This window comes from Tetrao urogallus, assembly GCF_951394365.1.
Source record: "Tetrao urogallus genome assembly, chromosome: 10".
NCBI classification, from domain to species: domain Eukaryota; kingdom Metazoa; phylum Chordata; class Aves; order Galliformes; family Phasianidae; genus Tetrao; species Tetrao urogallus.
Window position 1 is genome coordinate 7,415,355 of NC_136823.1, and position 27,619 is coordinate 7,442,973.

General features: G+C 35.5%; 1 protein-coding gene across 1 annotated transcript in view; it reads left to right on the plus strand.

Moving 5' to 3' along the window:
• The window catches only part of CACNA1D (calcium voltage-gated channel subunit alpha1 D), a gene marked incomplete at both ends in the record, with an annotated part of 164,529 nt that overhangs the window by 107,941 nt on the left and 28,969 nt on the right, over positions 1 to 27,619 (plus strand). The window contains 13 exons of the mRNA XM_079540594.1: positions 495 to 624; positions 3,566 to 3,625; positions 7,988 to 8,094; positions 9,161 to 9,248; positions 9,729 to 9,836; positions 10,001 to 10,053; positions 10,333 to 10,479; positions 11,560 to 11,761; positions 13,052 to 13,210; positions 14,452 to 14,562; positions 17,523 to 17,552; positions 19,867 to 19,950; positions 20,276 to 20,359. Of these exons, the coding sequence (XP_079396720.1) occupies positions 495 to 624; positions 3,566 to 3,625; positions 7,988 to 8,094; positions 9,161 to 9,248; positions 9,729 to 9,836; positions 10,001 to 10,053; positions 10,333 to 10,479; positions 11,560 to 11,761; positions 13,052 to 13,210; positions 14,452 to 14,562; positions 17,523 to 17,552; positions 19,867 to 19,950; positions 20,276 to 20,359 (1,363 nt within the window). The remainder of the gene's footprint in view (positions 1 to 494; positions 625 to 3,565; positions 3,626 to 7,987; positions 8,095 to 9,160; positions 9,249 to 9,728; positions 9,837 to 10,000; positions 10,054 to 10,332; positions 10,480 to 11,559; positions 11,762 to 13,051; positions 13,211 to 14,451; positions 14,563 to 17,522; positions 17,553 to 19,866; positions 19,951 to 20,275; positions 20,360 to 27,619) is intronic.

A 27,619-nucleotide genomic window follows, 5' to 3' on the forward strand; every position in this document is an offset into this window, starting at 1 on the left:
TATAATCTTCAGCACACACTGGTCCTACAATTCTGCAAAATAAAATCTTTGAGGGAAATTATTATTTGATCGGAGTCTTCAAGTAACACAAGATCTCTAAACTTAAACACATCTCAGCAAATTAATATTTTCAACAATTTTTGTAACAAGTAACAGTTGGGATCTGAACAACCTTAATATTTGGCATTTGACATTGAAATCTATCTGCATCACAGTAGTATAAACACTGGAATTTATAATGACATTCCTAATCCAGGATGTTTTCTTCCTTATTCTTTTGATAAGTGCACCTTCACAACTGGGGAACTGGATTTTGAATTTATTTAAGTTTTTACATAAGAGGGAGCAATAGCTGCAGCATTTACACCATGTTTTAACTGCTGATGGTTTCCCAGATCTGTCATTTTTGGCAGAGTAATAGAAAACATGTTGTATATTAGCCATCTGGTGAATTCTATCTGCGCATGTGGTACATTTTTGTATCTCTTCTGCAGAATTCGAGTGGGATGCCACAGGCTCATCAATCACCACATCTTTACCAATCTCATCCTTGTCTTCATCATGCTGAGCAGTGTTTCCCTAGCAGCAGAAGATCCGATCCGCAGCCACTCATTTCGAAATAATGTAAGCCTGTCAGTTTTGTGTCTAGAGATAAATATATTCTCATAGAACAATAAACCTTTAGGATTAGTGCCTCGTTTTTAATTTTCAAGTGAAGAAATGCTCCTTTTCCTTTTCCAAGTCAAACATTTGCAATTTTTTTGTTGTAAAAAACATAAATCTTTCAAAGGCAAGTAGGTTTATGAATGGATCATCGTAGGTAGTACAACTATTTTGCATTGAGGGTGGAGAAAGCTTCTCAAGTTATCATGAGTTGTGCATGCTTCTGATTAGTTATGATTGAACTGCTTTGTGGGGATTTGGATGGAACTGTCAGATCTCCCCTGTCTTACATATATGTTGATCTGCAGGCTAGCCATGGAGTTAGAGGAAAACCTCTTACTAGAAAGATGGGCCTTCTGGATCAGTAGATGTTCCTGTACTGAAGTTAATGCTTTGAAAAAGTTAATGCTTGAAAATTGAACTCGTAATGTCAAAAAACAAACCACCAAACCAAACAAACAGGGCACCAGTAGGAAGACCTTTCAAAATCAAAAAAAAAAAAAAAAAAAAAAAAAGAATAATTAAAACTCTAAACTTAGTTTCAAGGTGTTTGACAATCTAACTTGTGATTTTTAAAGGTTTGGGAATGGCCACAGTGTGACAGTAGGCTAAATGCTAATCTTCTGTATCTGAGGAATTAAATCTGCTTAAGATTCCTTCCGCAGCTTTGAAACAAATCTCACTACTGCACCAGGTGTTGTGCTCACATTTGCATTGCAGAGCAGTTGCACGCGGCACAAACTAGGTTCCTTTTAGATGAAACTAAAACAAGAGTTACACTTCAGCACATAAACTCAGTGCAAAAACTTTTGATTTTTCAAACACTGAATTCCTCTTATCTTCAACTAGTGCTCTAGCTTCTGGAGGCTGAAACAGTTGTTTAACAAATGTCCTTCTACCTCTAATGGGACTTGAGTTTATGTAATGAGGAGGGTAGGCACATATCAAGGAAAAATGAAAATATTGGTTCTCAATACTGTTTCAGTCTGCTGCTTTGCTCTTGTATCCCTGCACTATTGTAGGTGCCTCTGAGCTCTTCTTTGTGCTGTTGACATTCTCTGAACATGTTTTTTTCAGTACCATTCGCAAAAAACAAAATGCTAATACTTTTTCCAAGGATAAAATTAGATAAAAACAAAAAGGCACTCTCCATGGAATCTATAGAGCAACTGTGTACCTCCCATATCTGTAAAACTGGACAAATGCAACTTTATAAATAGATCATGGTAATGGATAAGAAAAACAGCTGGTGAGCCATACTGAAATTGTTACTAAAGGGCTGATATTTATGTTTGTAACTAGACCAGTGGTAGGAAGATACAACTCCAGAGTGGTGGGAATCGAAGGGATTATTCCTCTTTGGGGCACAGGAAGATAAAATGTTTGAGTAATTTTGAGAAAACATTGCCCTCATGTTGTAAATATTCACAAACACGCCAAAATTGCAGGTTTTTCTTGTAATTAGCTTCAATGATGGCGTGTGTTGCCTTCAGCTGGGCAGCTTGGCAAGGGAAGGAACTCGCTACTGAATGTCTGTGTAGAGAGAGTATAGCGTTGACTTTGTGAATTGGTATTTGGAAGTCTCAAAAAGTTAGTGAAAAGTGTGATTTGAAGAGTCGGCTGTTGTATTTCTACAAGAGTAGCCTCTGCTTATTCCACTTGGCACTCAAGTTCAGTAGCATGGCTTTCTGGTGACTGTTAGTTCATGTTATCTTTTCTGAAAATATGATTGCTTCTACTCAGTCCTGTGCTTTTTATGTTGGATATTCCATGTTGGCTTGTTAATGAAGATCATGTTGTTTGTAGCTGTGCTAGCATGGTAAAATTCCATGATAAAGGACAGCACATTGGGTCAAGTCACACTGCCAAACATGAGAGCTGAACTCATGTTGAATCTCAAGTTATGTGATAAAATTCATGACAGTAAAAGCATGAAAACACATGTTTAAGAAGCAAGAATTCAAAAAAACAAAATTCTTTACTGATTTTTTTACAGCTTTCTTATCTGACTCTTTTTTTTCAGCCACAGCAAGGGATGGAAGGGTGGAAATGGAACATGGGAAGAAAAAATATTTCTTTTGGTTTTATAGGAATATGTCCATTTTGTTTGTCTCTTTATTTTATTTCTCTTTCTCATTTTCTTAGCTGTTGCACCACAGGAAACATGTCTCTGTGCTCACCTGTTTTCTAGGCGAACTGCTGGATCCTTGAAACTAAACTAACACAGTGCTGCAGTGTATGTCTGTGACTAAGTTGGTTGCTAGCAATACTTCCACCTTGAAAGGGTGAAATCTCAGTTCCATTGAAATATGTATGCACTATTCCTATTGACGACTGTGAAATCAGTGTTACATCTATGATATTTTTAAAAGTTTGCATGTCACTAAATTTCCAGTGTGTGTTCCAAATTTCCTGCAAATAAAGAACTGCTGTGTCTTCCAAGTAAAAATAAAGAAATAAATAAAAAGCTGCAGTGCTGGTTTTAATTAGTTTAGTTATTTATTAATGTGCTTTCACATACTCTATCTCAGTCTATTTGGGAACAACATCAAAATGACTTACTAATAACAAACATACACTACTACTGAACATTTCTTGCATAAGATTATGCATCTCTGTGAAAGCCTGCAGCAGGTTCCTGTGAAAGCCAATAGGGGAAGGTCTGAAAGAACTGAAAGTCTCAGGGTCTGAGTGGTAAAATCTCACATCTAAACATGGTGGCTTGTGATAATTTTTTAAGTAAATATAAACTGTTGCACAATTGCTGGAATTTTAAACTATATTGGCTTAATTCCCAATCTACCTGTTTCTATAAATTCAGGTGTTGTTGTACATGTGGTATAAACTGTAAAAAATTATTAATAGTTGAATTTCTTACTGTGGCACGTGTTATACCTTGCAGATACTTGGTTACTTTGACTATGCTTTCACAGCCATCTTTACTGTTGAAATCCTGTTAAAGGTAATGCATTGTTATTGATCCTTGTTAGCTCAAAAGCAGCTTTAGCAATAATGTTTGTAACTTTTTGTTTACCTTCCAGATCCTAGGGTATGCAGATTATGTCTTCACTAGTATGTTTACATTTGAGATCATTTTGAAGGTAACAGGTTTTCAAAGGAAGTTTGTTTAAAAGGATTTTCCTTGTGTGTCACCTGCCAAGAAAAGGCACTTGAAGTGTTCTTCGCCTTTTCTCTAAGCGATCAAAGCTAAACTTTTTTTCAATCAGAGGAATTTTTAATTTGACAATTTCTCATAGTTTTGATTGGTTATTTTTTTACCATTGGATGCATGTAGAAGATGATATTTTTATCATTGCATCAATTTAGTAATTCATTTTTTACCCTTTTTAAACTTACAGTTGTCAGAAAAGGGAAAAATAATTCACTGCGCATGAGCTTTTCCTTCTCCCTGCTCTGGCATTTCCAAAAGAGTTGATCAGTCTTGTAAGGAGGGAGCATGTAATTTCTCATTTTTCTTGCTGAACTATACTCACAGAGCTAAAATAGATAACTATTTTCTTGCAATGGGACTTGCAAGATATCTTGCATTTATCTATCTATACACTAAGATACGTTTCATTTATCTTATCTTGGGCATACATTTAAATACACAGAAAGGCATAAATATGCTTGCTTAAATGTATTACCCATGCATGAGTTCAAAAATGGCATTTTAATGTACAGTTTGTGTACTGATTATTAAGATTATCTATTGGGGTTACTCAGAACGTACATGGAGCTTACTCTGGCAAAGAAGCTCTGTAACTGAGGGTTGGATTCACACGTAGGAAACTGTTGAACAAAATAATTCTTTTCTTTTTTGAAAATTTGTGAAACATTTTTTCCAGAAACTTACGTGTGATTTTTCAAAGTTAACTCAGTGTGTATTCGGTCTGACTTTTTCTTTGAGTAACCCCGATTCATACGCTGGTACACTAAAAATCTGTACATAAACTTTGCATTTCTAGTTGAGGAGTAAGCTTAACAAAATCTCTTCTCCCAGCTTTTGCTCATATTGCTGTGCATATTCTTCACTATGCAACTTGTTTAATACTAATTGATGCAATATTTGGGCTGTTTACAAGATAAGCTGTGTTGTAAATAGTAAACTATTTTTATGCTTGCAAATATTCTCAGACTTCAATTTAACCCCTTCTCATTTTCAGCAGTGAGGAGCTTGCTAAAAAATTGGTTGATTTTATAATATTCATTGTGTTATTAAAAAAAAAAAGTCCCAATTTTTCACATCAAGAGAAAGGCCAAACTAAAGGAAAGGAAGGAACGCTGAAAAGTCTTGTAGCATTCAATCAAAGCAGTTCCAAACTCTGAATTTGAGAAACCGTACTAAATATGTTAGCACCATTTGTACAACAGAAGAGATGGCAGACCAGCTACATGCTCTGAACAGCAGGTTGTATAGCTCCTGCAGTCCCAATTTGCCTCTGTACAGACAGAGGAGTTACAAAGAATGGCATATACAAACATAACTAGATGTGCTAAGAAGAGAAATATTCTCACTGACTGCAAAAGGTTCTGACATTAAGTTATTCGAGGGAAGTAGGAAGCACTAGAGCATGAACTTCTGAAATCTGGCATTGTTAAGTAATAAAAGGAAACAAGAAGCCCCATTCTAGAAGAACATTTGATGCTCCTGACTGCACTAACTGCAGGAAACTCTGCCTGGCAGTGCACTCACATGTCTTTATAGAGGAAAATAAATGGTACCATAAAAAATTTAGTGGACAGTCAGCAAATGGCACATTCATGTACAATGCCTGCTTTACTAACATGTCTCAGACGCTGGCTTTGCTTGCTCCTGGCTGGAGCCCTCTAACTTTCCCCTGTTGCTTTCTGTGCTGTGCTTTTTCACACAGCAGCTGTGTGAGTTCTGTAGGATGCAAATTCAAGACTAGTTCTATAGGAACAATAGCAGTTCTTAATTTCCAGCCAAAAAGTATGTGAAACTGAAACAAAGGTAACTAGGAGCAATATTATCAAGTGCTAAAAAGAAGCATTAAAATAACTCACAACACATGGAGAGTTCTCCCTGTGCTCTGTTTTACTGGCTGCTTAGCAGACCTAAGGATTTACACTTTATGTGGTGTTGAGGTTATGAGGGAGGTTATGAATACCAGAAAATCTGCAATATCTGTTTAAAGCATTTAAGAATTCTCTTATGTAACCCTTACATAGCTTTCAAATCCAGCTTACTGTCCTGTTTGCAGTACTTGGGGAGTCTGAATGTGTCAAACCAAAGGCCAGGTTGGGGCTTTGTGCTTTTAACTTGCCCCAGCTGTGCTAATCCCTTCCATCTAAACTAGTCCCCACTGGTGTAGCAAGAGGAAGAGAGCAACAGGAGTGGTGCTCACTGCCACCCTAGGACTTGCTATGGTCTTGACCTGTGCAAAGGGTGGAATAATTTTGCTGGGATTTATACTGATGGAAGTCTGGGTCTCCATATAAAGACAGGATGATGAGTACTTTGCCTGTATTTTTATGTCAAAATGTCTTAACTTTTGTGAGAGTCTTTACATTAAGCACAGTTAATTGATTGCATACTAGAATGTGAATGAATATCTGTAGATTGATGTAGGCTTTTATTCAAGGTTATTTTAGTTCTTAATTCCCACTGATTTTAATTAGTTTAGTCATACTCTACTACTGAAAGTGAAAGAGGTAGGCATTTATTGAAAATTTTATAATATAATGTATTAGCTCTCTGCAGGTCATATTAAAGCTCTAGGATTGTTATTCTAATTTTGAGGAACATTTAGTGTATTGAACATAACTAGAGAAAGCTTCTTCCAAGCAAAAGGCATCCTTTGCAGCTAATGTGTAAGTCAGTGAAGCTGAAGAACTTCTGATGCAGAAGGCCTACATTCACAGGAGTGATGCCCTGAGCCGTGAGATGCCCATCAATGGCTCTCTTCTACTCTGTGGAGCAGTTTTGAAAGATGCAATGGTGTGCTCCAAGAGGAGAGGAAATCTTTTCTCTCCATGGTGGTGAATAGAACAGAACAAAATGGAAAGTAATGGGTTTAAAATCCACAGATGTTTTCCTTACCTGTAGAAAGCAATAAGTAGCTGGCAGTACTCAGCTCTTTTTAAGAGGTGCTTAAGGCTGAAGAAATTACAGCCTTAAATAGTGACTGAACTGAAAACTGGGTGTTTTGCAGAAGTATTTTAATTTGAAGTTCAGTTTCAGCGTTTTCAATTGTAATCCATAATTATTTAAAACATATTTGCAAAATTCAACTCAAGTGCAGATTCTGTGCTTCTTATTGGATCAGGAGGTTTCTTCTGAGATTTTTTTAACTAGTATTCCCTCTGAGTTATACCAAGGGTCTAATTAATAAATTCAGGGGCCAAACTCGGCTTTGGGGTACCTGAAAAGATCTGCCCAGTGTCTGCAGCCATAATTAATAGAACCTCTGTCACTGGCTCCTAATGAGTCTTGCAGGCAGTGTAAGCAGGCTCCTTCACAAGATACTTACTGTGTTCCTTTAATTGTAATCAAGGCTTAGAAAGCAAAAAATGAAGAGAAAGCCCAATAGGGAGAGCAGTGTTCAATTGCTTTCCCTGCAGAAAGCAATGCTCAGGGATTGCAGTTTATGCCTAGTACATAAGAATCATAGAATCATAAAACTGTTCGAGTTGAAAGTGTCCTGCCAAGGTCAGTTAGCCCAACTGCCCTGCGATTAGTAGGGTCATCTACAGCTTTATCATTGCAGTCTATGGGCTGCTCCACTGCCCAGAGGAATCAGAATCCCCAGTACTGCAAATGTGCTGTACAAAACCTTCCAAGGTACTCACTGATGGCCTCAACCCATCTCCTGTGTGGGGGAGGCAGCGAAGTAACTGCCTGGTGGCAGCTTTGCGTGGCTTCTGTACCAGATTTTACTCTTGGGATTTTGCAGTACATTTTCAGCTCCTTCAATTCTCAAAAAAATAGGAACAATGAGGAGTCATAATCTGGACCTTACAGTTTTGTAAGCATGGAAGGTTTATGGTTCTTGTAGTCACTTTTCTATCAAAAGCCCAGCCTCTTCAGTGATATCCACTCAGCCTAATCAGTTACATACAAAAACAACATTTGTTGGCATCAGAAGCAATTGACACGTTTGCTCATGTTTCCTGAGCAGAACTGTTGTTATTTAATTAAAAGTTACTAAACATATGTAGTGTTTTTTTTAAATTTCACTTGTTTTTAGAAGGTGATACTGTTGTATGCATTCACACTCTAGGCAGGCGTCTTGTAAACAGCCTAAATGTCAATGTGAATAGATTGAGATAGAGATTAAACATAAAACAATTCTGTTTTTAGATGACAGCTTTCGGAGCATTCCTCCATAAAGGGTCCTTCTGCAGAAATTACTTTAATTTGCTGGATTTGCTGGTTGTGGGTGTTTCTCTGGTGTCATTTGGTATTCAGTAAGTATTACAATCTGAACAATTTAGTTTTTGCTCTGGGGTTCTCTACTGAAATCAGTCTTGCAGCTCCTTTTGTTCTGCCGTTTTGTGTGGGCGCAGTCAAGGCTGGGAACAGGAGGAGGTGATGCTTTATATGGAGAGTTGTAATTCAGTACTAATTGAGATTGGAAGCAAATCACTGCTTCCTACCATTGCCAAGAGAACGAGGAGGAACACCATAGCACTCTGTTGTGTAGCAAGGAATTCCTGGAGCTCCTGGAGGTTTATATGCCCTCCTTTGTGTTATTGCGACATACACAGCCTAATTCTATGAGCTTGCTCTTTCGATATTGTCCTACTGGGATACATAACCTAACTGGATTTGAAGGGGAGAGAAGTTGTAACTTAATCAGTAAGTGGTAACGAGGGATGTTTTTTTTCCTTTGGATCAGGCAGAACATAATAACAGAGTCAGAAGGTGCTTATTGATTCTCTAAGCGAGCAGCTGTGCCTTATTTAAATCATCCGTGAATCCTTCACTGACCTAGAAATGAGCAAGGGCTGGCTGTCAGTCAGCCCCCTCCCAGTTGTGTTCTGCTTGTGTTACAATGCTTATGAAAGATTTTAGTTTTGCAGTGTGCTCTTTAATGGACCGTCTGCTGTTATCGCTGCTGAAAGCAAATGTGATTCCATTGAGATCTTTTCAAATCCAGTTGGTTGGAAATGAAGGTATTCATCAACTTGCAGGACTTGCACAAGGTTTTTGAATGAGGTGTCAGCATTCGAAAAAGAAAGTACTCTGGGGAGTAATTTGCTTCTGACCAACCTTAATTGTGTTTGTGTCAGATGAGCCTCCAAGCTGTTAATTCCCAAGTTGCTCCAGAAATCAAAATGATTCTTACAGTATTTATGTTATTCTTTTCTAATATTAACAATACATCAATGAAGGAGTGCTTCAAAAAATCTTGTATACAATGTTGTGATGCTTTTTTTGAATTTTCACCTATAAGGAAGTCGTGAGAACATTGTTGTTCTTAGAAATGAAATTGATTACCTTAAAAGTAACAAACTTTTATTTTTTCCCCAGATCAAGTGCTATCTCAGTTGTGAAGATCCTCAGAGTTTTGAGAGTCTTGAGGCCCCTAAGGGCTATAAACAGAGCAAAAGGACTTAAGGTTTATATTTTTAACTTTTTCTAAGTTACATTTCTGTTGACCTGATTCCTCAATTCTGCTTCAGGTTAAATAGTCTAACAATAAAAATTTCCTGGAAAAGGTCACATAGATCAGTTCCTGATTCTTCAGCATGTCGGGCCAGATTCTGCCCATGGTTCCCCAGTACTTTATATGTGGAGGAAAACCAGTGCCACAGAGAGCAGAATTTGATCAAGGTGCTTGTTGTGAACCAGCATGTCACAGAAATGGCTCCATTGCCATTCTACAGTGCATGTGTACATTTTAATCTATACATGTTAATGGGTCTGTCTCAACAAACTTATGGACAAATTTTGGAAATGAGCTTAGCTATGATAGAAGGTATAATACTGTCAGTGCGAAAGCAGTAGCTTTAAAAGGTGATTGAAATGTGATAAAGTAAGCTTTTATTCTTGTGGTAGGTGTTCTAGGTTTAAAATATTTTTTTTTCTTTCTTTCCAGCACGTTGTTCAGTGTGTCTTTGTGGCTATTAGAACTATTGGTAATATCATGATTGTTACAACTCTGCTGCAGTTCATGTTTGCTTGTATTGGAGTGCAGCTCTTCAAGGTGAGCAGACTCAAAAGTAGTACTGCAGCAAGAATAGCAAAACTGAGTTGAATTCTTGGTGTCTTGCTGCTTGGTGGGTTGGTCTCATTTGGAAGCAGTCATAGTGTAAATGCATTTATTGTGTATATTCTCCATTTTATTACTGTGTTTTGTTTTATATGTAGGGAAAATTCTACAAGTGCACTGATGAGGCAAAACAGAATCCAGAGGAATGCCGGTGAGAGCTCTTTTAAACTAAGAAAGTGACACATATGTTGAGTAATATAAACTTACCAGATAAGGGCAGTCTTGTGATAGGTGATTTAAGTTTGTATAAATTGGAATTACCATCTTGAGAACCAGAAGGAAAGTCTAAAACATAAAGGCAGTCAAGACAGGTTAGCAAGGAAATAAAACAAGTTTATGATGGAGTAAAATAAATTATTTTGAATAAATAATTGTGTAACTTGAGGGCTAATTAAATATTTTATTAATGGCAGTGTTTCCTTTCCCAAAGGGGGATATACATTGTTTATAAAGATGGAGATGTTGATAATCCAATGGTCAAAGAGAGGGTCTGGCAAAATAGCGATTTCAACTTCGACAATGTTCTGTCTGCTATGATGGCCCTTTTCACCGTGTCCACTTTTGAAGGCTGGCCTGCGTGAGTGAATGCTTCATAACATTAATATTAAGACATGTTTTCCAGAAAAATTCTCTATCGTTTACTAAGTGTTTTGGGGCAACAAAACAGTCTTACGCAATGGTGTAGAAATGTATTAGTAAAGGAAGGAAATAAACCTACTATCCTTCTGAATCTGTGCATTTTTTTCTGGTATTTCTTCATTCACTCCTGTCAGTAATGGGAAAAGTTCTCGTTTTCACATTCCTATATTTACAAGAAATAAATGAGGGTGGATTTTTAAGTACAACTTAAATTTTGGGAAATTTCCTTTACAAGGAACTCAAAATATGTAGTGCAAAGTAACTATATACCAGTAATTGCAATTCTCCATCTCTGTAGTCTGTAGGTGGGTAATGTTGCATTCGGGAATTCAGCAAAATGGGATTTCAGTCTTTATTTTGTGATTCCAGTGTGGTTCAGGGTATGGAATATACCACTGTTGAGAGCACATTGATACTACTTGGCTTCTTTCTGTCTCTGAAATCAATTTAAAGTGACAAACACAGTATAGGATAACTTGAAAGTACTGTATGATCCCAGAATATATTATTTTTGTGTGTGCTTGTTCAAATCAGTGAAACCTTGTACATTTATATTGATTGCTTCCTAATCTTTCAGTTACTTTTGCTACAGCAAGCTACTCTTTTAGCACTAGAGTAACGATTCTCTTTGATCTTTATACATTAAGGCTAATAATACTAATATTAAAATTTTAGAACTTTGAGTAAAACTTCTACTATAGATCTAAGCAACTATACACTGTGTAGAAAAACCTGAGAAGAACAAGCTGCCTTTGGCAATGTGCCTAAGTACGTAAAGTCTTACAGGACAGCTGTATGTGAAAAATACAATTATACAACCAGTTGGTCGTTGTCTTGATTGTACTGAACAAAGAAAATAACATTATTTCTGCTATTTTGGTTACGCTTGTAAGTACTATTTATTCAGAGTGAAGTTGATAATAAATAGTAAGATATTTCTGAAATCTGTCCTATGAGTTTGCATATTTTACTGTCTTTTGCCATTTTAATGCTAATGAAGATTTTTTCCCCCCGCCAGGCTGCTGTACAAAGCCATTGATTCCAATGGCGAGAATGTAGGACCTGTATACAACTACAGAGTGGAGATCTCCATTTTTTTCATCATCTATATCATCATTATTGCTTTCTTTATGATGAACATATTTGTTGGTTTTGTCATTGTTACATTCCAAGAACAGGGAGAACAAGAATACAAGAACTGTGAGCTGGACAAAAATCAGGTTAAAATACGTAATGAACTCTTAATTTTTGAAAGTATCCTTTTTTTTTTTTTTATTTATTCACCAATGACTTCCTTTCTGCTTTAGGCCAGAGGGGGGCATCAAACACATCTCTTAGTAATAAAATAATTTTTAAAAGTAGCCTGAGTAAATTAGCATCAATTGGTACTCAAATCACTCTGTGGTACTCAAGTCACTCTATATTCCTCTTCCTGTAAGCCAGACGTCTCAGTCTTTTTGTTGTGGAGGTTGCTATGTGATGGTTGCTCGTGTCTTAGTGTCTCGCTTCTTGGTGTCACGTTAAGAGGAATACAAGCATTTAACAGTTTATCCATAGGCAGAAGTAGGTTTTGCAGTAACAACCGATAGTAAAAGTTGTGTTCTGAATAGACTGAAAATATTCGAAGTGTTCAAAATATTCTACTCTACTTTTTTCCTTTATTTAAAAAAAGTAAATAAAGCACATGTGATGCTCATATTCCCCTTTTATTATTTAATCTTTTCACTCAGAAACTTGCCAGTGATCATTCATGGTTTTTTGGCTACCCTTGTTCCACTGCAGCACTCTTCATCCAACATAGTTAAGCATGAAACTCTGGGGAGCATTCGTAATGCATTTTGTGCCCCAACAGCCAGCTTTAAAAGGCATTCTTCAAAAGACAAGGAGAAGGCCCAACTTATATGGAGATTTAGGTGCTAAGACCTGGATGTGAATCCATGGTGTTTCTGCCTATCAGTTTTTCTCAACTAATAGGAATAACACCCACTGGTGTTTATTTTGCAGACAGTAGGATTTTATGCTATGCAGTTACAATAATGATTGAAAACTTAGTAAAGACTAAGTGCAACTTAAAGGCTAATTAAAAGTCAGCATTACTGTTAGATGAGAATCTTTAAAAATGAATTCTGCATAGTATGTTAATATTACGATGGTTGGGTAACAATATGATGATATGTGTATCAGTACACTTAATACTATAAACAATACATATATGTATACACACATGTGGTCTGTGGTATACTAGTATGCTGTGTGAAAGTGAAATGCTTTAGAATTTTCATCTTTGATTCTTTGCATGTAGCTGAGTAGTGTATGTACCTAGGTGCAGTTGTAAATAACCAAGTGAGCGTTGGTAAGCTACTTGATTAATTTATAAGTACTTAAAAATGTATGTAAAATAGATACACTGCTTCTTTCTGCTTTTAACAATTTGCACTCATCACTAATTATGTTCCCATTTGTTTGACTTGGCTATAATCTGACAATTTTTGATGTATTTGCTTTTGCAGCGTCAGTGTGTGGAATATGCCTTGAAGGCACGTCCTCTTCGTAGATACATTCCAAAAAATCCTTACCAGTACAAGTTCTGGTATGTGGTGAATTCTACTGGATTTGAATACATCATGTTTGTCCTCATCATGCTGAACACACTTTGCCTGGCTATGCAGGTAGGAAAAGCAGAAGCTCTTTTGAAGCCACTGATATGAATTGGAAAGAAGGGTGTAGAAGATGCACTGCCTTTTATTTATAGCAATTGTTTGTTGATTAAAAAAGAATCATAGTACTCTTCTGTGATGTGTGCTGATCTGTGCATCAGTTCTCTGAAGCTAAGTGGTTTGAAAGAGCTTGATATTTGTGGTGGTCTTCCTAACCCAATGGAACTCATTGATCTATACTTGGTACTTGCAAATTCATGAAATTCATAAAGGTATATTCCCAAGACAGTCCATGTGAAGGAAAATCTGAAAAGAATAGCCTATTTTTGTTAGCAAACATTTCTCTAATCCTCTTAGATTCTTTTATCTAATATATTCCTGTATACAATGTCTTTAAGCAATGCTTCTCAACCTTATAATTCCTGTACTTATTCTGTCTTTGTTTCATATATGTACTACCCTATATTTCCACCACCTATGTCTGTATATTTTTAGAAGTTTTAAACCTATATGGAGCAAGTCTAAAATTGTATAATATTGCAAACATGTTTTCATGTATTTGCTGTATATCTGTACATACATGGTGTATTTCTTTGTATTTTTGCACAGGCTTTTTTTTTTTTTTTGGTCAGTATATGTTTACTTTTTCTTCTCTTCCTGCACTATTATATCCACTGCTTTTCATTAGTTGGTACACTTATCTACTTTTCCAAGTTGTTCTAATTTGTTTCTTTCTTTCCCTTGGTACTTTAGAGTTTGATAAGAAAAATAATCTTTCAAATCCAATTTATATACCCATCCTACTTACTTTTTGTTGCAGAGCTGCCTGGGTGCTGTATGCTTTTAAAAATATGATACAATATATTTTGCTGTGACTAACATACTACAGGCTTTCGAAGCAGGTGTGACATGAGATTATGTTATTTAAAAACAACCTTCTAAGATTCAAAAAAAATTGCTTTTGTCTACTATTCCTTTTTTTGTGGGAGCAGTATTCTCCTCAAATCTTTCTCTGAAGGTCACCAGATGTAGAGGAATGCCAGATTCGTTCCACTCATTGCCTGCATGGAATAGATGAAATCCATTTTTGGAGAGATATTCAGCTATTCTCATATGATATAGTTGTGCGTCACAAACACTACCAGAAAACATTTTCTTCTGCTGCAGTGTTGCCAGCTTTTATTATGTTGCCTTACTTTCACTTAGTATTTTAAAACTTTTACGTTTAAATGTGCCATATTTTTTCTCCACAGCACTATGGACAGTCTAAGCTCTTTAATGATGCAATGGACATTATGAATATGGTTTTCACGGGAGTGTTCACTGTTGAAATGGTTTTGAAGCTGATTGCATTCAAACCCAAGGTAAGTTTTATACGTGGTTTAATTAGGGCATCACCACAAGAATTAAGTGTAATGTAAGTTTCACACTAGCTTCGTAATTTTCAAGTAACAAAAGGAACCTGTATGTTTCCCACAGTTATCAATCAGTTAAATCATAATAGAAATGTTGATCTAATAATACGTGCATACATAAATCTAGGAAATGACATACAGATATCAGAGCAAACATTACAAGGTGATTGATGACATCTGAAACATTCTGAGGTAACAAAACTATTATTTTCTAAATTAGACAAATCATTTCAAGTAACAAGCATTACCACTTCTCCTAATTCCTGGTACCACATTCATAACCTTCAACAAAGTTGACCTCCATTAAAGATTTCTATGTTATATTTCTTTTTCAAAATGCAAAATTGTTCCTTTAGTTTTTAAAATATAGCCATGGACTAGAAGCATAACAAAAATAATTTGAGTATTCAGTAGCCTTTTAAGGTTTATGTTTATGTATACACACCATTTGGTAGAGGGTCCTACAGGAGGCATCTGAGATTCCTTGCTTTAAAGGGACACTGTCAAAATGAATAATGTAGACATATTGTTGAAAGATTCACAAGACATACTGATAACTGTTATTAATTTTTAAGAGAAGATGAAAATTGAATTGTGGTAGTTCATGCAGTCTTATTTGTTCTGTTCTCATACCCTATTTATGGCAGTGCAAAAGACAAACTAAACTAAATTTTGTTTTCAGTACAGTGAAATCAGTATTTTTGGGAGGCTTCTGCCTCTGCATATAAGTGAAGTATTATGATCACTCACTAGATGTGAAATTTGAAAACAAACACTTGAGGTTCCTGATCTCAGCATCTGAGGCTATATATATATATTTTTTTTTCATCTTGCAGTGCCCTTCTTTTAAAGTAATCAAATATTTGAATCTGTATATTGAATGCAGACTGTGCACTTCCTTTGATTTAAGTAGTGTACTGAATGACTCCAGTCTGTGAGGACAATCTTATCTGTGCTTATTTAGCTCTGACACTTACAGCAACATAGCCATGGCAGCCGAGATTCTACTGTGCAATAGATGCATAACTCCTTTCCAGCACTTTAGGAGTGTTTATTCAGCATCATTTGGCCATGAGCTGTATGGTGTCACCCAAGTTACTTGATTTATGGTTAGCTTATCTTTGCCTGCATAGAAGTAAACAAATCATACATCACTCGAGGTCTGGTTGAGATATGGAGTGTGGAGTTCTGGGTGAGTTTACTCACTCTCTCATAGTCATTCTCTGCACTGTCTAGACTGTTACACATTTCTAGTGAATTTATATGTATTTTTTTGTCATCTGTGTTATATAAACACCGAGGATATCACAGTAAAACTAACACGATCTGAAGCCCTAGAGGGATAGTTACGTGGTTCACAGAGTATGCTGATTGCATTTCCTGGTTTGTATTTCCTGTTGTATATCATTGTTTCACACTGGCATTTCAGAAGACTTTGCTGCGTTTTGTCATCTGCTCTTAGAACGAAGATTGTGAATCCTTGTGTGGTTCCTCGTGAACCTGTGCCTTTAGTCAGAAATAGCAGCTAATGCCAAATCAATTGGTCTGATCATGGGTGTATAAATCACAGTTCTTCATCTGTATTATGAACTTCCCACTCATTGAATGCGGTGTCTTAACAGTGGTCTCTAAAATTCGGTACAGTTTGGATTCTAACTGTTGCAATGTGCTTTCTGTCTGATTGGATGCTTTTACTGTAACAGCTCCCTGGATCTGAAAACTGAGAGTTTGAAGGGAAGACATTTATTTCCTGAATTTCATTCCCTCATAGAAGACCTTAAATTTGTTAATTAGCAGGATGAGGTCAAAAATCCATGAAATTAATCACTTTTCAGAGACTAATTAGCACAGAAGGAAGGAGATGACATATTTTTAAGGTTGTTCCTGATATTTTTCTTTTAAGATTGTGACTTTTAAAATCAAATAATTTATACCTAAACACGGACTGGCAACATCTACCTCACAGTTCATTAATAACTTAAAATGAGTTAACAGTCTTAAAAAGAATCTAAACTTTAATCTAGATACATACTTTAAACAACAATGAATTGTTTTAACTAATGTTAAAATGTTTTAATGGTCAGAACGATCTCAAACCAAGCCTATAATTTTCCTTTAGGATTTTTGGGAAAAAACTGGTTCACTTCCTCTGCGTTTACATCCCCATTGGGTTCCTTTGTCTACTCTGACAGAGTGGACAGCGTTATTTACTACTTTGATGCACTGTAGAAATAATTTCAAAGTTGCTCTATTACTCAGTATGTAAATATAAGAAAGATGAGAACATGTTAGTTATTATCTAATCTGCTTGACAGTGTCCCCTTAATAACACTGACAAAAATCCTGTAAAAAGTGTAAGCTTTGCTTTTGCTGTTCATGCAAACTTAGTGCAATTATAAATAATTGATACTCCTACTGTGGTAATTGTTTTGCGTAAAACCGAGGTACTGCAGACTGCCTTCTGGCTCTGAAATATATGAAATTTGGATAAATAATAGATGGTAAAGGTGATGCTGAGTGTCTGGCACACTTGCTGACTGGGAAATTGGAACACAGAGAACTTTACAGAAAGAGTCCCTGAACTTCTTAAAAGAGTGCTGTAATGACTAAAATATTTATGTAGTTGCTCAACAGAAACCTGTTTTTTGTATTAATTCTCTATGCCTACGTATTCCCTAGAATTTGTCACTTATCCTTCAGCATTTCTCAATGAATACTTTTTCAAAGTGTAAGGTAAACGAGCAGGCATATTTTTCTTCATGTTGTTCTCCACGTATGCTAGAATCTGGTCAGTACATTGTGAAACAAAATATGTCAATGAAATCTAAATGCATCAACACACACTGTATGTATAGCTTCATTATAGCCAACCATTACTTAAATTTGTAATGATTTTCATTTTACATCAGATTTTTGTAAGAAAAAAGGAAAGATGGCTAGTAAGTGAACTGATTTTGGGTTATTGCAGTGGTGAAAACAACTTATTTGCATGATGTTTATTTGCTGTGACTTGTCCATTCCTCCCTTTTCCAAAACCATCTTTATTTTCTCTTAGTTTTTTGTTTGTATGCTTTTGCTTTACATATTACTTTGAACAATATTTGTCTATACTGATGGAAAAGGTTTCATAAAATAAATGTTTAAAGTATTTTAGCTGTATTGAATAAAAAATGTGAATTTGTTATTTAAGTGCTTTATATTGTAGTGTGTCTAGTAAAGTCACTTTTTCAATAGTTGAAGGACCTTTTTTGGTTGCTGGTGTTGTAGAGGAAGATGGATAGCACACCTCGGGATTGCACTGATGATTGTTTGGCTGTTTACCAGTAGTTTCTTACATAAGTAATTACACGAATAACAAGCATGATATGTCCTTTAAATGAGATAAGTAAGGAATACAAATGAGCAGGAAAAATACCATGAGAGAACAGCTTCCATTATTTCCTTCACTAGCTGGTCTCTCCTAATCTCTTCAGGATAAAAAATCGGTATTGTTGAGGTGGTTGAACGTGAACTTTAAGAGGACATTAGGAATGATTTTGGTGGACTGAAGTGGCGAAGGAGGAGTGGTAGGGAGTTGTAGAGGAACTCTCCAAAGTGGATGTGTTTATTCAGAAGGCATAATGCATGAAGGTGGGGTTTTTTGCCTCAAGACTGGAATTTATTATTGAAGTCAGGGAGGGAAGGCATGTGGTGCAAAGGGTTGCAGTGATATTCCTCTTACTTTCCTTAAATAAGGGAATAATTATAGCAATTCTCTTTATAAAGAGCTAAAATTTCAAATAGAGTAGTATTAACAAGTACAGTAGTAGAGCATTAGGAACATAAGATTAGTGCTTGCTCTCATCAAATACTCTGTAGAGCTGTCTTACTCTGCAGCAGCTCTTTTATAGTCTCCAAGAGCAGATCTTCACATTAGATTTTTTGAATCATTATGCAGTCAGGTGTAACTTTTAATCTTAATACTTGCTAGAAATTCTGACAGTTTAAAATGTTGAAAAGATTAAAAATCCAGCTAACTTTGTTTTTCTGTGCTAAAGCCATGTAACAACTAACTACTCAACTAAAACATTATTTTATAGTAAGTAATGCAGTAAAAAATGAAACTAGACATCAGGTAAGGTCACCATACTTATTTTCAACCTCTTCCTAAATCAATTATATAGCACTGCAATGGCAATTAAGTTACTATTTTTAAATGAATTATCTGGAAAGCAGAATGCACATGTACCATGTGTACATTGCAGCCTTTGCAATATCAAGCCTTAGCCATTGTGGGCTTATAAATCACTATCAGAATGAGTAGAAAAAATGATTTTGGTAACATTTACAATTTGGAATTTCTGTTATAATTATGGAAAACTCATCTGAAACCTACATGTCTTGTATCCATAGAATTACTTTCAACACTGTAATGCATCTCGTTCCCAGTGGCAGATTAATCCTGAAACCCAGCTCAAGGTTTCTCCTTAAATATCTTTTTGCTCAAACATGGAGTTTTGATTCCAGTAAATTGGAGTTCATATTGGTTGATAGTGTTTTGCGGCAGTGAGCTACTAACATATACATAGAAGAATATATTTCAAGGCATAAAATGTCAGAAGAGTGACTATGTGATTAATGACAGTGAATTTGTAACAACCTGTCCAACTTGTTAGGGTTCCTCTATAAAAACTTATTTATGAATAGAAAATTTAGTTATACAGTATGTATGCACAGTTTTACTTGAAGGATGATTATGCATTAATAACCAGGGATGACACTTAAAATATTTTCTACTAGTTGCTTAGATAGGGCTATCACAAAGTCATTATTGCTAGGGAGTTCTCAATGGGCCTGGTCCTGTAGAAATCTTATTAAAGGTGTACTGTCATATATTTTAGTTTATATATATTAGGCTTCTTCAGCCTTGCTGTTGAATCCCAAATGAGATTTGGTTGATGGCTTGCTTGCCAAAGTTGTGCTTATACGATGGTGTGTTATGCATGTGTAGCGTGTGTGTGTGTGTCTGTACATGTATATATATTAAAAATGTGTTTGTATATATATATATATATATATATACACACACCCACACACGTGCACATGTGTTGCTTTTCCTTCAGTAGGCAATATTGTTTGTTTTGTTTTGTTTTCTCATTAGACCACGGGTTTTGTTTAACTGATTTCTGTTTATGCAAAACTAAACAGAAGTATGCAAATATTTGACATTTCATGTGTAATCACAAACGTTTGCACCCTGCCTGCTCTGTTCAGGGCTATTTTAGTGATGCCTGGAATACGTTTGACTCCCTCATCGTTATTGGCAGCATAGTAGACGTCGTTCTCAGTGAAGCTGATGTGAGTATACCCCAGCTTACTTTCCCCGGTCCCTACTTCTCTTTCTCTGTCTCCCCACTATTTCCATCATCTGGACAAGTCACAGATTTTGATCTGATGTTTCTAAAGTTTGAATACAGACCAGTTATAGGTCAATTATGTTGATATGGGAAATAAATAGCCTTTTTTTTCTACCAATTTTTTTTAGCTAAGAAAAGGGAAAGATTGTATAGTGGTACATCAGAGAAGCCTAGAGTGTTTCTGTGTTATAACACTGTCCTTTTCTTCTCTTTTTCTGTTTGTGTTTTTCTCTTGCTCTCTTTCTGCTGAATGCTTGTCCTAACAGCACTATTTCACTGATGCATGGAACACTTTTGATGCCTTAATTGTTGTTGGTAGCGTCGTTGATATTGCTATAACAGAAGTTAATGTAAGTAGCAACTGTTCATGCACTAAAAAGTAATTGCTGTCCTCAAGAAATACAGGAAATGTGACTTTTATACCCCCAAATCCTTTTTCACAAAAATATGTTTTATCCTGGAATTGAAGACCAAAATATTGACAAACATGTTTATACAAACTGTTATTGTAGAACTGTAAGGCTGTACAACTGAACATGCACGCAGTATAATGAGGCGTAGAATGATGTTTTCCCATATATGTTCAGAAAATATTTTAAAGCATTTTATTTATAGAAAAGCAATTAAGCCTTTACTGCTATTTCATTTGAAGCCAGTAGTTTTCTTGTGTAGTTTGACTGAGATAATTGAAGCATCTATACGTTGCTTTAATGTCTCAGTCTAACAAGTAACCGTTTATTCCATGTGAGGTTTGGCCTTGTAAAGTGATTTTATCATTTGTATCTTAAGAGGTAATGGAAAAAAAGTAAAAAGAGTAGGTAAAGACTTCCAAGACATGGAAAATAAAGGGTTTTTTGATTTTTATTTTTTTTTTTATTTTTTTATTTTTTCCCCCAATACTACAGCAAATGCTTTGAAATCCAAATTACTTCTAAGATACTTTGAAAACTCTCTCTTTTTAACAGAGTTTTGATTAAAGGCCATTGTAAGTATAGGTATTTTAACAGAAATATAGGGAAATGTTGATTTTTGCCTACTTTCTGTATGAGTTGCTGATTTTAACAAGGAAAGCTGTAAAAAAGAAAAAAGATATTTGAAACATAAAAACAAAAACCACTAAGCTGTTCTGGAGCAATGGTCTCCATATTTACATGTTTCTGTAGTTGAGTTTTCAGAGGAAAGTGCCTCTTCTTTCTAGCACTTGTTATGAACTCACACAGGCAGACCATAGATGGTGAGACTTGGATCCAACTCAGCAGCTGAAAATACTTACTGAGCACACACTCACCAGGTGCAGTTAATGTAGTCCATGTGCTGCAGATCCTCTCTGCTTCTCATTCTCAGAATGAAATTATCCTCAAATGCCCATGAGGGTGCAGCATTCACTTATTCCCGTGTGTCAAAGAACAGATTGATCAGAGAAAGCCATAAATTTAAATAGTTTCTTGATATTAATCAAAGATTGTGTATTTCTCTACATCAGCCTCAGTTTATGAGCTGGCTCATAAGTTTCCTCTTAACGTAGGTTTAGTAACCTACATGCTAGAGATTTTTTTATTTTTCAGTGGGGACATTAAATTAAGTAAGAAGTATGTAAAATCTTTCAAAAAACTTTGAAGTTTCTATTAATGCTCTTATGTGAATATGTCTAATAACTTGCACATAATATAATTTCCAATATAACATAATTAGCAATATCTCTATCTAATATTGTAGAGAAGAAGGGCAGAAAAATTTTGATATACTCACAGCCTCAGTGGGGGCCATTGTCCAGTAGGTATTAAGCCCTATGTATTGAGTATTCTGAACAATTTTTTTAAAATACTCTAACATTAATCAACAGCTTTATACAACTATAAAACACAAGTTTTAATTTAACTGATAAGTATTCAGAGAGGAAATATGTGCCATGTGTATTTTTTTTCTTGTATCTGTGGACTGAAGGAACCTGTGCTGTCAGTGAGAGTCCAATAGCACAGAATGGTGTTGTCCCAGAGACATTTCTAAGTAGAATTGCAGCTCATAGCTCAGATTTTTAAAAGCTGACTTGGATTTATTTTTTCCAGAAACGTTTGAATTTAGACTTTGAGCTGAAGTAATTGCATATGGCCTGCTATCTCAATTCATAGTACTACTGACATAAGTATAATATGTGGGACATAAAAATGCTATTAATTTAGAGTAGCTTTCCCTAACAGCTGCAGAATGTACTTAACTGTGCAGCCACTGAAAAATAGTTTGTGTGTACTTTTGCAATCAGAGGTGATGCCCCTGTGTTTAGCCCTGTGTTTGACACTGCATGGACAGTGTTAATTTGGCAGCATTGCTTATAACTAATCACTGCTGAGCTCTCAGTGGAGATCACGTATTGATCTTCAGCTACAGCACACACCACAGCAAGAACTGGCACTGCATTTCTTAGTTTTTCATGCTATGCTTAGTAAAGAAAAGGCTCATCTTTCATGTCTCCCAGTACTGCTCAGCAGGCTATTTGTGTACTAAGTGTTGTCTGTTTCTGGTCTTTCACTTTTTTATGCTTTGTTTGTGCAACTGATGAATGTATTTCAATTTCGATATATTTCTGGGCTTGATTTCCCATTTTCAACATGAGTGCAACGGACATTTTGAAAGTTTTTATGACTTTATTGTTCTTATTCTATTCATTTTTTCCTACTTCATTAGTTTTGGGTAAATCTGTATAATCCAAATTCAGTATTTTAGAATGATTTTCTTAATATTTTCTTCGGAAATGAACCATTCCACCCACTAACAGTGATCCTGGGAAATTCACAGCTCTGCTAGGATGTGCACAGGACTTTATTTTCAATGATAATGCAAGTACTGATGGAATGGCACCTATGACTATTCCAAGTATAGACAATACTTTGAGGGAGCTCAGCCTTGTTTGAGTGAGTGGTCTGCTCGTGCTGACTGCTAGCACTGATGTAAAAACAGATTGCACTGCAGTTGCAATTGGATGAGTGCAACCCTCTTAGTTGATCAGTGTAAATGAGGAGTTGAAAGTACCTAAAGTATAGAAAGACTCGAGATGGATTAAATATTCTTTTAGGGATGAATATATAATTTTGTCATGTGGTGGAATCAAATTGACCTTGTTCCAATATTTTGGCTGTGTACATTTAGACTAATTCCAAAGGCCAGCAATTTTTAATATGTTTATATCTAACCTGAGGTTTTCAAGTCAGTGGGTAGAACTTCTGTATATTACCTTGATTTTGGTATTCAATTTTGGAAATTAAATGTCTCTGCCTTGTTTTGTTTTTCCTATTATTTATTTTATTTTTTTTTAAGTATATGATGCCTTGAGGCTGATTCTTCTGATCCAGTCCCATTCAAACACTAACCAGGAAATTACTGAGCTTTGAATATTCTCAGTGCCCATGAAAATCAGTGTATTTAACATGTTCAGCAATTTCCAGGATTACTCAGCATCCTCAAGGTCTGGATCAGTGACCAGTTCCAAAAACGAACCACCTCAGAGCAACATATATTTTGGCTACATTTATTTTCTATGATTTCTCTTTTGACTCTGTCATTTAATATCTCTTTGTTTAAACAGTTCTTTTTTGACCCTAATTGGTTTTCATGTTCATTTTATTTTTAGAAATTTTTAGAGGCAAGTATATTTAAGTAAACGTGTATATATGGCATAGCAATACAAAATTTAAAAACACTACTAAAACCTATGTAATTACTTTGGCTTTTTTGTAACCTATTGTTTTTAAAAGTTTCATGTGACACACGTGATCTTGTGTGGTCATAAAAATGGTTCCCTTCAAATTAGAAACAAAAAAGAAAAAGTGGTGGTTGTGACACACAGTAAGTGGCCAGTCCTCTCTTGGAGTTGAAGATACTCAAGAACATGAGAGAGAAATGGAAATAAATTTGGAATTAATTATGAAGTTCTTTACTGAAATTCAGTCGTGTTTCAACCAGACCAGATTGTGATAAAATTATCTGCAGCTCATATTTGGTAGTTCAGAAACCATTTGGATGACCAGTACTGGATGACTTAGAGGCATGATCACATTGAAATAAAGTAGTAAATACAGAGGTTTTAATTCACATTTTTTAAATTTTCTTTTCCTTTACCATTCATGTGCTGCCAAAATGTCATGAAAGGAGCAGGGAGTTCACTTTACCATTCATCGGTGCAACCAATTGGGGAATAATATTATGCATGAATAAAATTCAGGTTCTTTGCTCAACGTGAGAGCACTGCTATCTTCTTCCTGATCCCCTCAGGAAAATCTATTCGTTTTGAGCTCAGCCTTGTAAACATGTGAGACTCATTCAGTGCTTACTCTACAGTTAACAGCTAACAGTGGTTAATAGCAATATGATCAAAAAGTCTGTCACAGAACTTGAATTGGATATTTTGTCATTTGGCAGGAAGGAACCAACCTGTTATCATCATTTTAGCACTGTGCAGTGCATAGCACTGGCTTGCAGATGGTGGGTCACTTTGTTAGGCTGCTAGTAGAGCTGAGATGGCTGGTGCTTACTCCTTCATAATTTGTATCCACTTCCCTAAGATGTTCTGGAATCCAAGTTTGAACAAAAGCACTGCAGCTCAGTTTGAATCCCACTTTATCCATCAGTATCATACTTTAGATCTTGTGCTTTGCTGTTAATTAATAATAAGTAATTTATATTTGTTTAATACAGTGGAAATATTTTTTAGGTTTTTGTAAATAAATCTCTTTAAACCTAAGGGGTTTGCTTTAATTAGCATCAAGTGATGTGTAACCTACTCTGTGTTGCAGTATTTAATTTGGAAGTAGAAGTAAATTTCAAAGTTGCTTCCATAAAGATGTATTAATACTGATAATTTAAATACTGTGCCATGGGATATTTATTAGACAGCCATGAGAATAATATCCTATGTCAGCAATGGATGTTAGTTATGAATTTAATATCTTTAACAAAGGATGACGCGTACTTTTTAATCTACTTTGAGTCACGTTGATTCCAAATTTTTACTAACTGATGTGTATGAGCATTTGATTCAACAGGGAATTTACTGAGCACTAAGGCTGTGAAGAAAATTACTTAATAGCAAATTTGATTCCTAGTAATGACTATCTGAATGGATCCTGTTTATACACATGTGCACACATATTTTACATGTTTCTAAAGATATTTTGGCAACCTGAATGCTTTCCTGTGTATGTTGATGTCAACACACATATTTGTCATTTGGATGTTTCCTGCAGTAGTTGCAATCATGATTGCATCATCAATATGTGTATATTTGTTTAGCATACTCTAGTACACTTTTGCACAATAAGGAACAACAGGCATTTGATCAAAATTGTGTACTAATATTCACTGTTTTGCACCTTGTCTATTTTTTTTTCTTAAACACAGAACTACGGTTTGCTTCCAATGCATGACGCAATCAATTTCACATCAGTCACAGATTTTACAGTGAGGCTTTTCCAAGGCTAGGATGGTTATATGGAAATATAGTTGCAATATGAAGAGTAGAAAGATGAGTTACTTTTTAGGAAATGTGCCAGATTTTTAATAAGCAGCAGTAAATGTGAGGTTAGCAGGCTGCAAACATTTTCATCTTTTGGTTTATCACTGGTTAGTCTTTTTTGAGGGTGAGCATTGTCTGGAGAAGAAAAATGCTGTATTGAGCTTCAACTAAGGTATATGTGTGTGTGTGTATATATATGCATACACATGACTGATTAATGGCCTATTTGAAGCATTTAAGAATCGACGTAAAAGCACATAAAGATGAGGTGCTTTGCTGAAGTAGTCTCGGTGCAGCTGGCACATGGCTGACAGCATAGACAATAATTATGCTAGTCTCTGTTCTCTCTGTTCAGTTCTAATACTTCTACATAAAAATAATGTGCCCCTACTTGTGTGTGTACATGTCAAGTAATATTACTGAAATTGTGAATAGGATTGTGTGTTTAGGTTTGTCTTTTCCTCATCTGTAGGAAGCAGACAGTCCTTGTTGTCAATGTGTCTATTACTGCAAATTGTGTTAATTTTAGTTTCCGAGATCTTAGTGTAATTGATGCCAAATACACACACCCAAATGTTAACTCTCAGATGAACATTTCCTTTATAAATAAATACAAATACTGTTTTCTTCCTGCTCTATCACTTTATTAAATCAGTTGAAGTTTTTATTATGAGCCAAGCTGCTGTAATATCAGAGGGAAATCCCAGAGGGGATAAGAAATCAGATGCACTCACTTTAAAATGTCAATACCCAGGACGCTTAGCCAGTAATGGGCAGAAGTTGAATGTTCTCATCTCCAGTAGAAGAAACTCCTCAGGGACCAGGAGTATGTTTTTATTCTTGGTTTCCTACATCTATCCCTGTTCCAGCATTTTTGCACAATTTACCTTTTGTTGAAAAAGGTTTTTCCTGGCCTGCTCTTGCCACTTATATATGACAGCCGACCAGTGGCCAACAGCAGCAGGTCAGCCATTGCTTCAGGCTGTCAGGAATGCATAGGCCAAAGAAGCAGAGGAATAGGAATAGAAATGTACACAGATATATTCAATTCCCTTCTGTCAACAACAACAAAATAAATAAAGGACTGTTAAATTTGTTGTTCCTGAGTACCTTTGGTAACACAGTTTTCATACAGTTTTGGTAATGTGATCTTTGTCTGCATTTTAAAAACTGGTTATTAAGTACATATTAAATGAGTAATACACAGAAAAAGGTTGTTTTTTTTTTTAACAGATTCTTTCTTTTGTGAATTTATTTCAAAACAAAATCAAGAGATCTTAACAATGATCTTCAGTGGTTTTTTTGTTGATTTTTTTTTTTTTTTTTTTTTTTTTTTTTTTTTTTTTAAAGAAACTACATAAAGTCTGCAGGATTAATGTCTTCTTATCATGTTGTTATATATCTCATTATGCATGGCAATACTTCTCCTAATTTATTTGGAGCCCAATTCTTCTCATATAAAAGCTGGTTGGAAATGCACCCAAATGCAAAATCCAGCGTTTTATTTCATTATTTTAGTGTAAGCTTCTGAAGGTACAATAATTTAATCTGCTTTTTTTTTTCTGTGAAACACTTTATTTAATTTTTGATAACACAAAATAATGCACGCAAATTAATTTGATTGCCAATAAAGGCTGTATACCTCTGCGCGAGTCAGCCACCAGCGGTTAAGATGAAATGTCAGGTCTCAGATGCATGAAATGTCAGGTGCAGAAGTTATAATGAAACCCTTTTTCTTTAAAAGTTTCAGATGAAGAAATTATTTCTGCACCAGAAGTCAGTGGCAATGTGTACGTAGTACAGACTTGTGATTGGTATAGGTAGACAGCTTTGTAAGATTGTTTAAGCATTCTGTGATATTTTGGCATTTGTCATGTTTGTGATTATTACTCATGAATTTCAATTTTGATTATTTTATTTAAAATTGCTGAAATATGCAGGGAATGTCTAATGCAGCAACTCTTTCATTGTTAGCATTTTGTCGCTGCTTATAGAAAGGTGTACAAAGCTTAGAGGTGATCACTGATTTTACAAATTCTCTCCTTACTGAAGTGTAACAATGAGATTTGGGCTTTTGTTAACATTCATGCATTGTTTTAGTGTT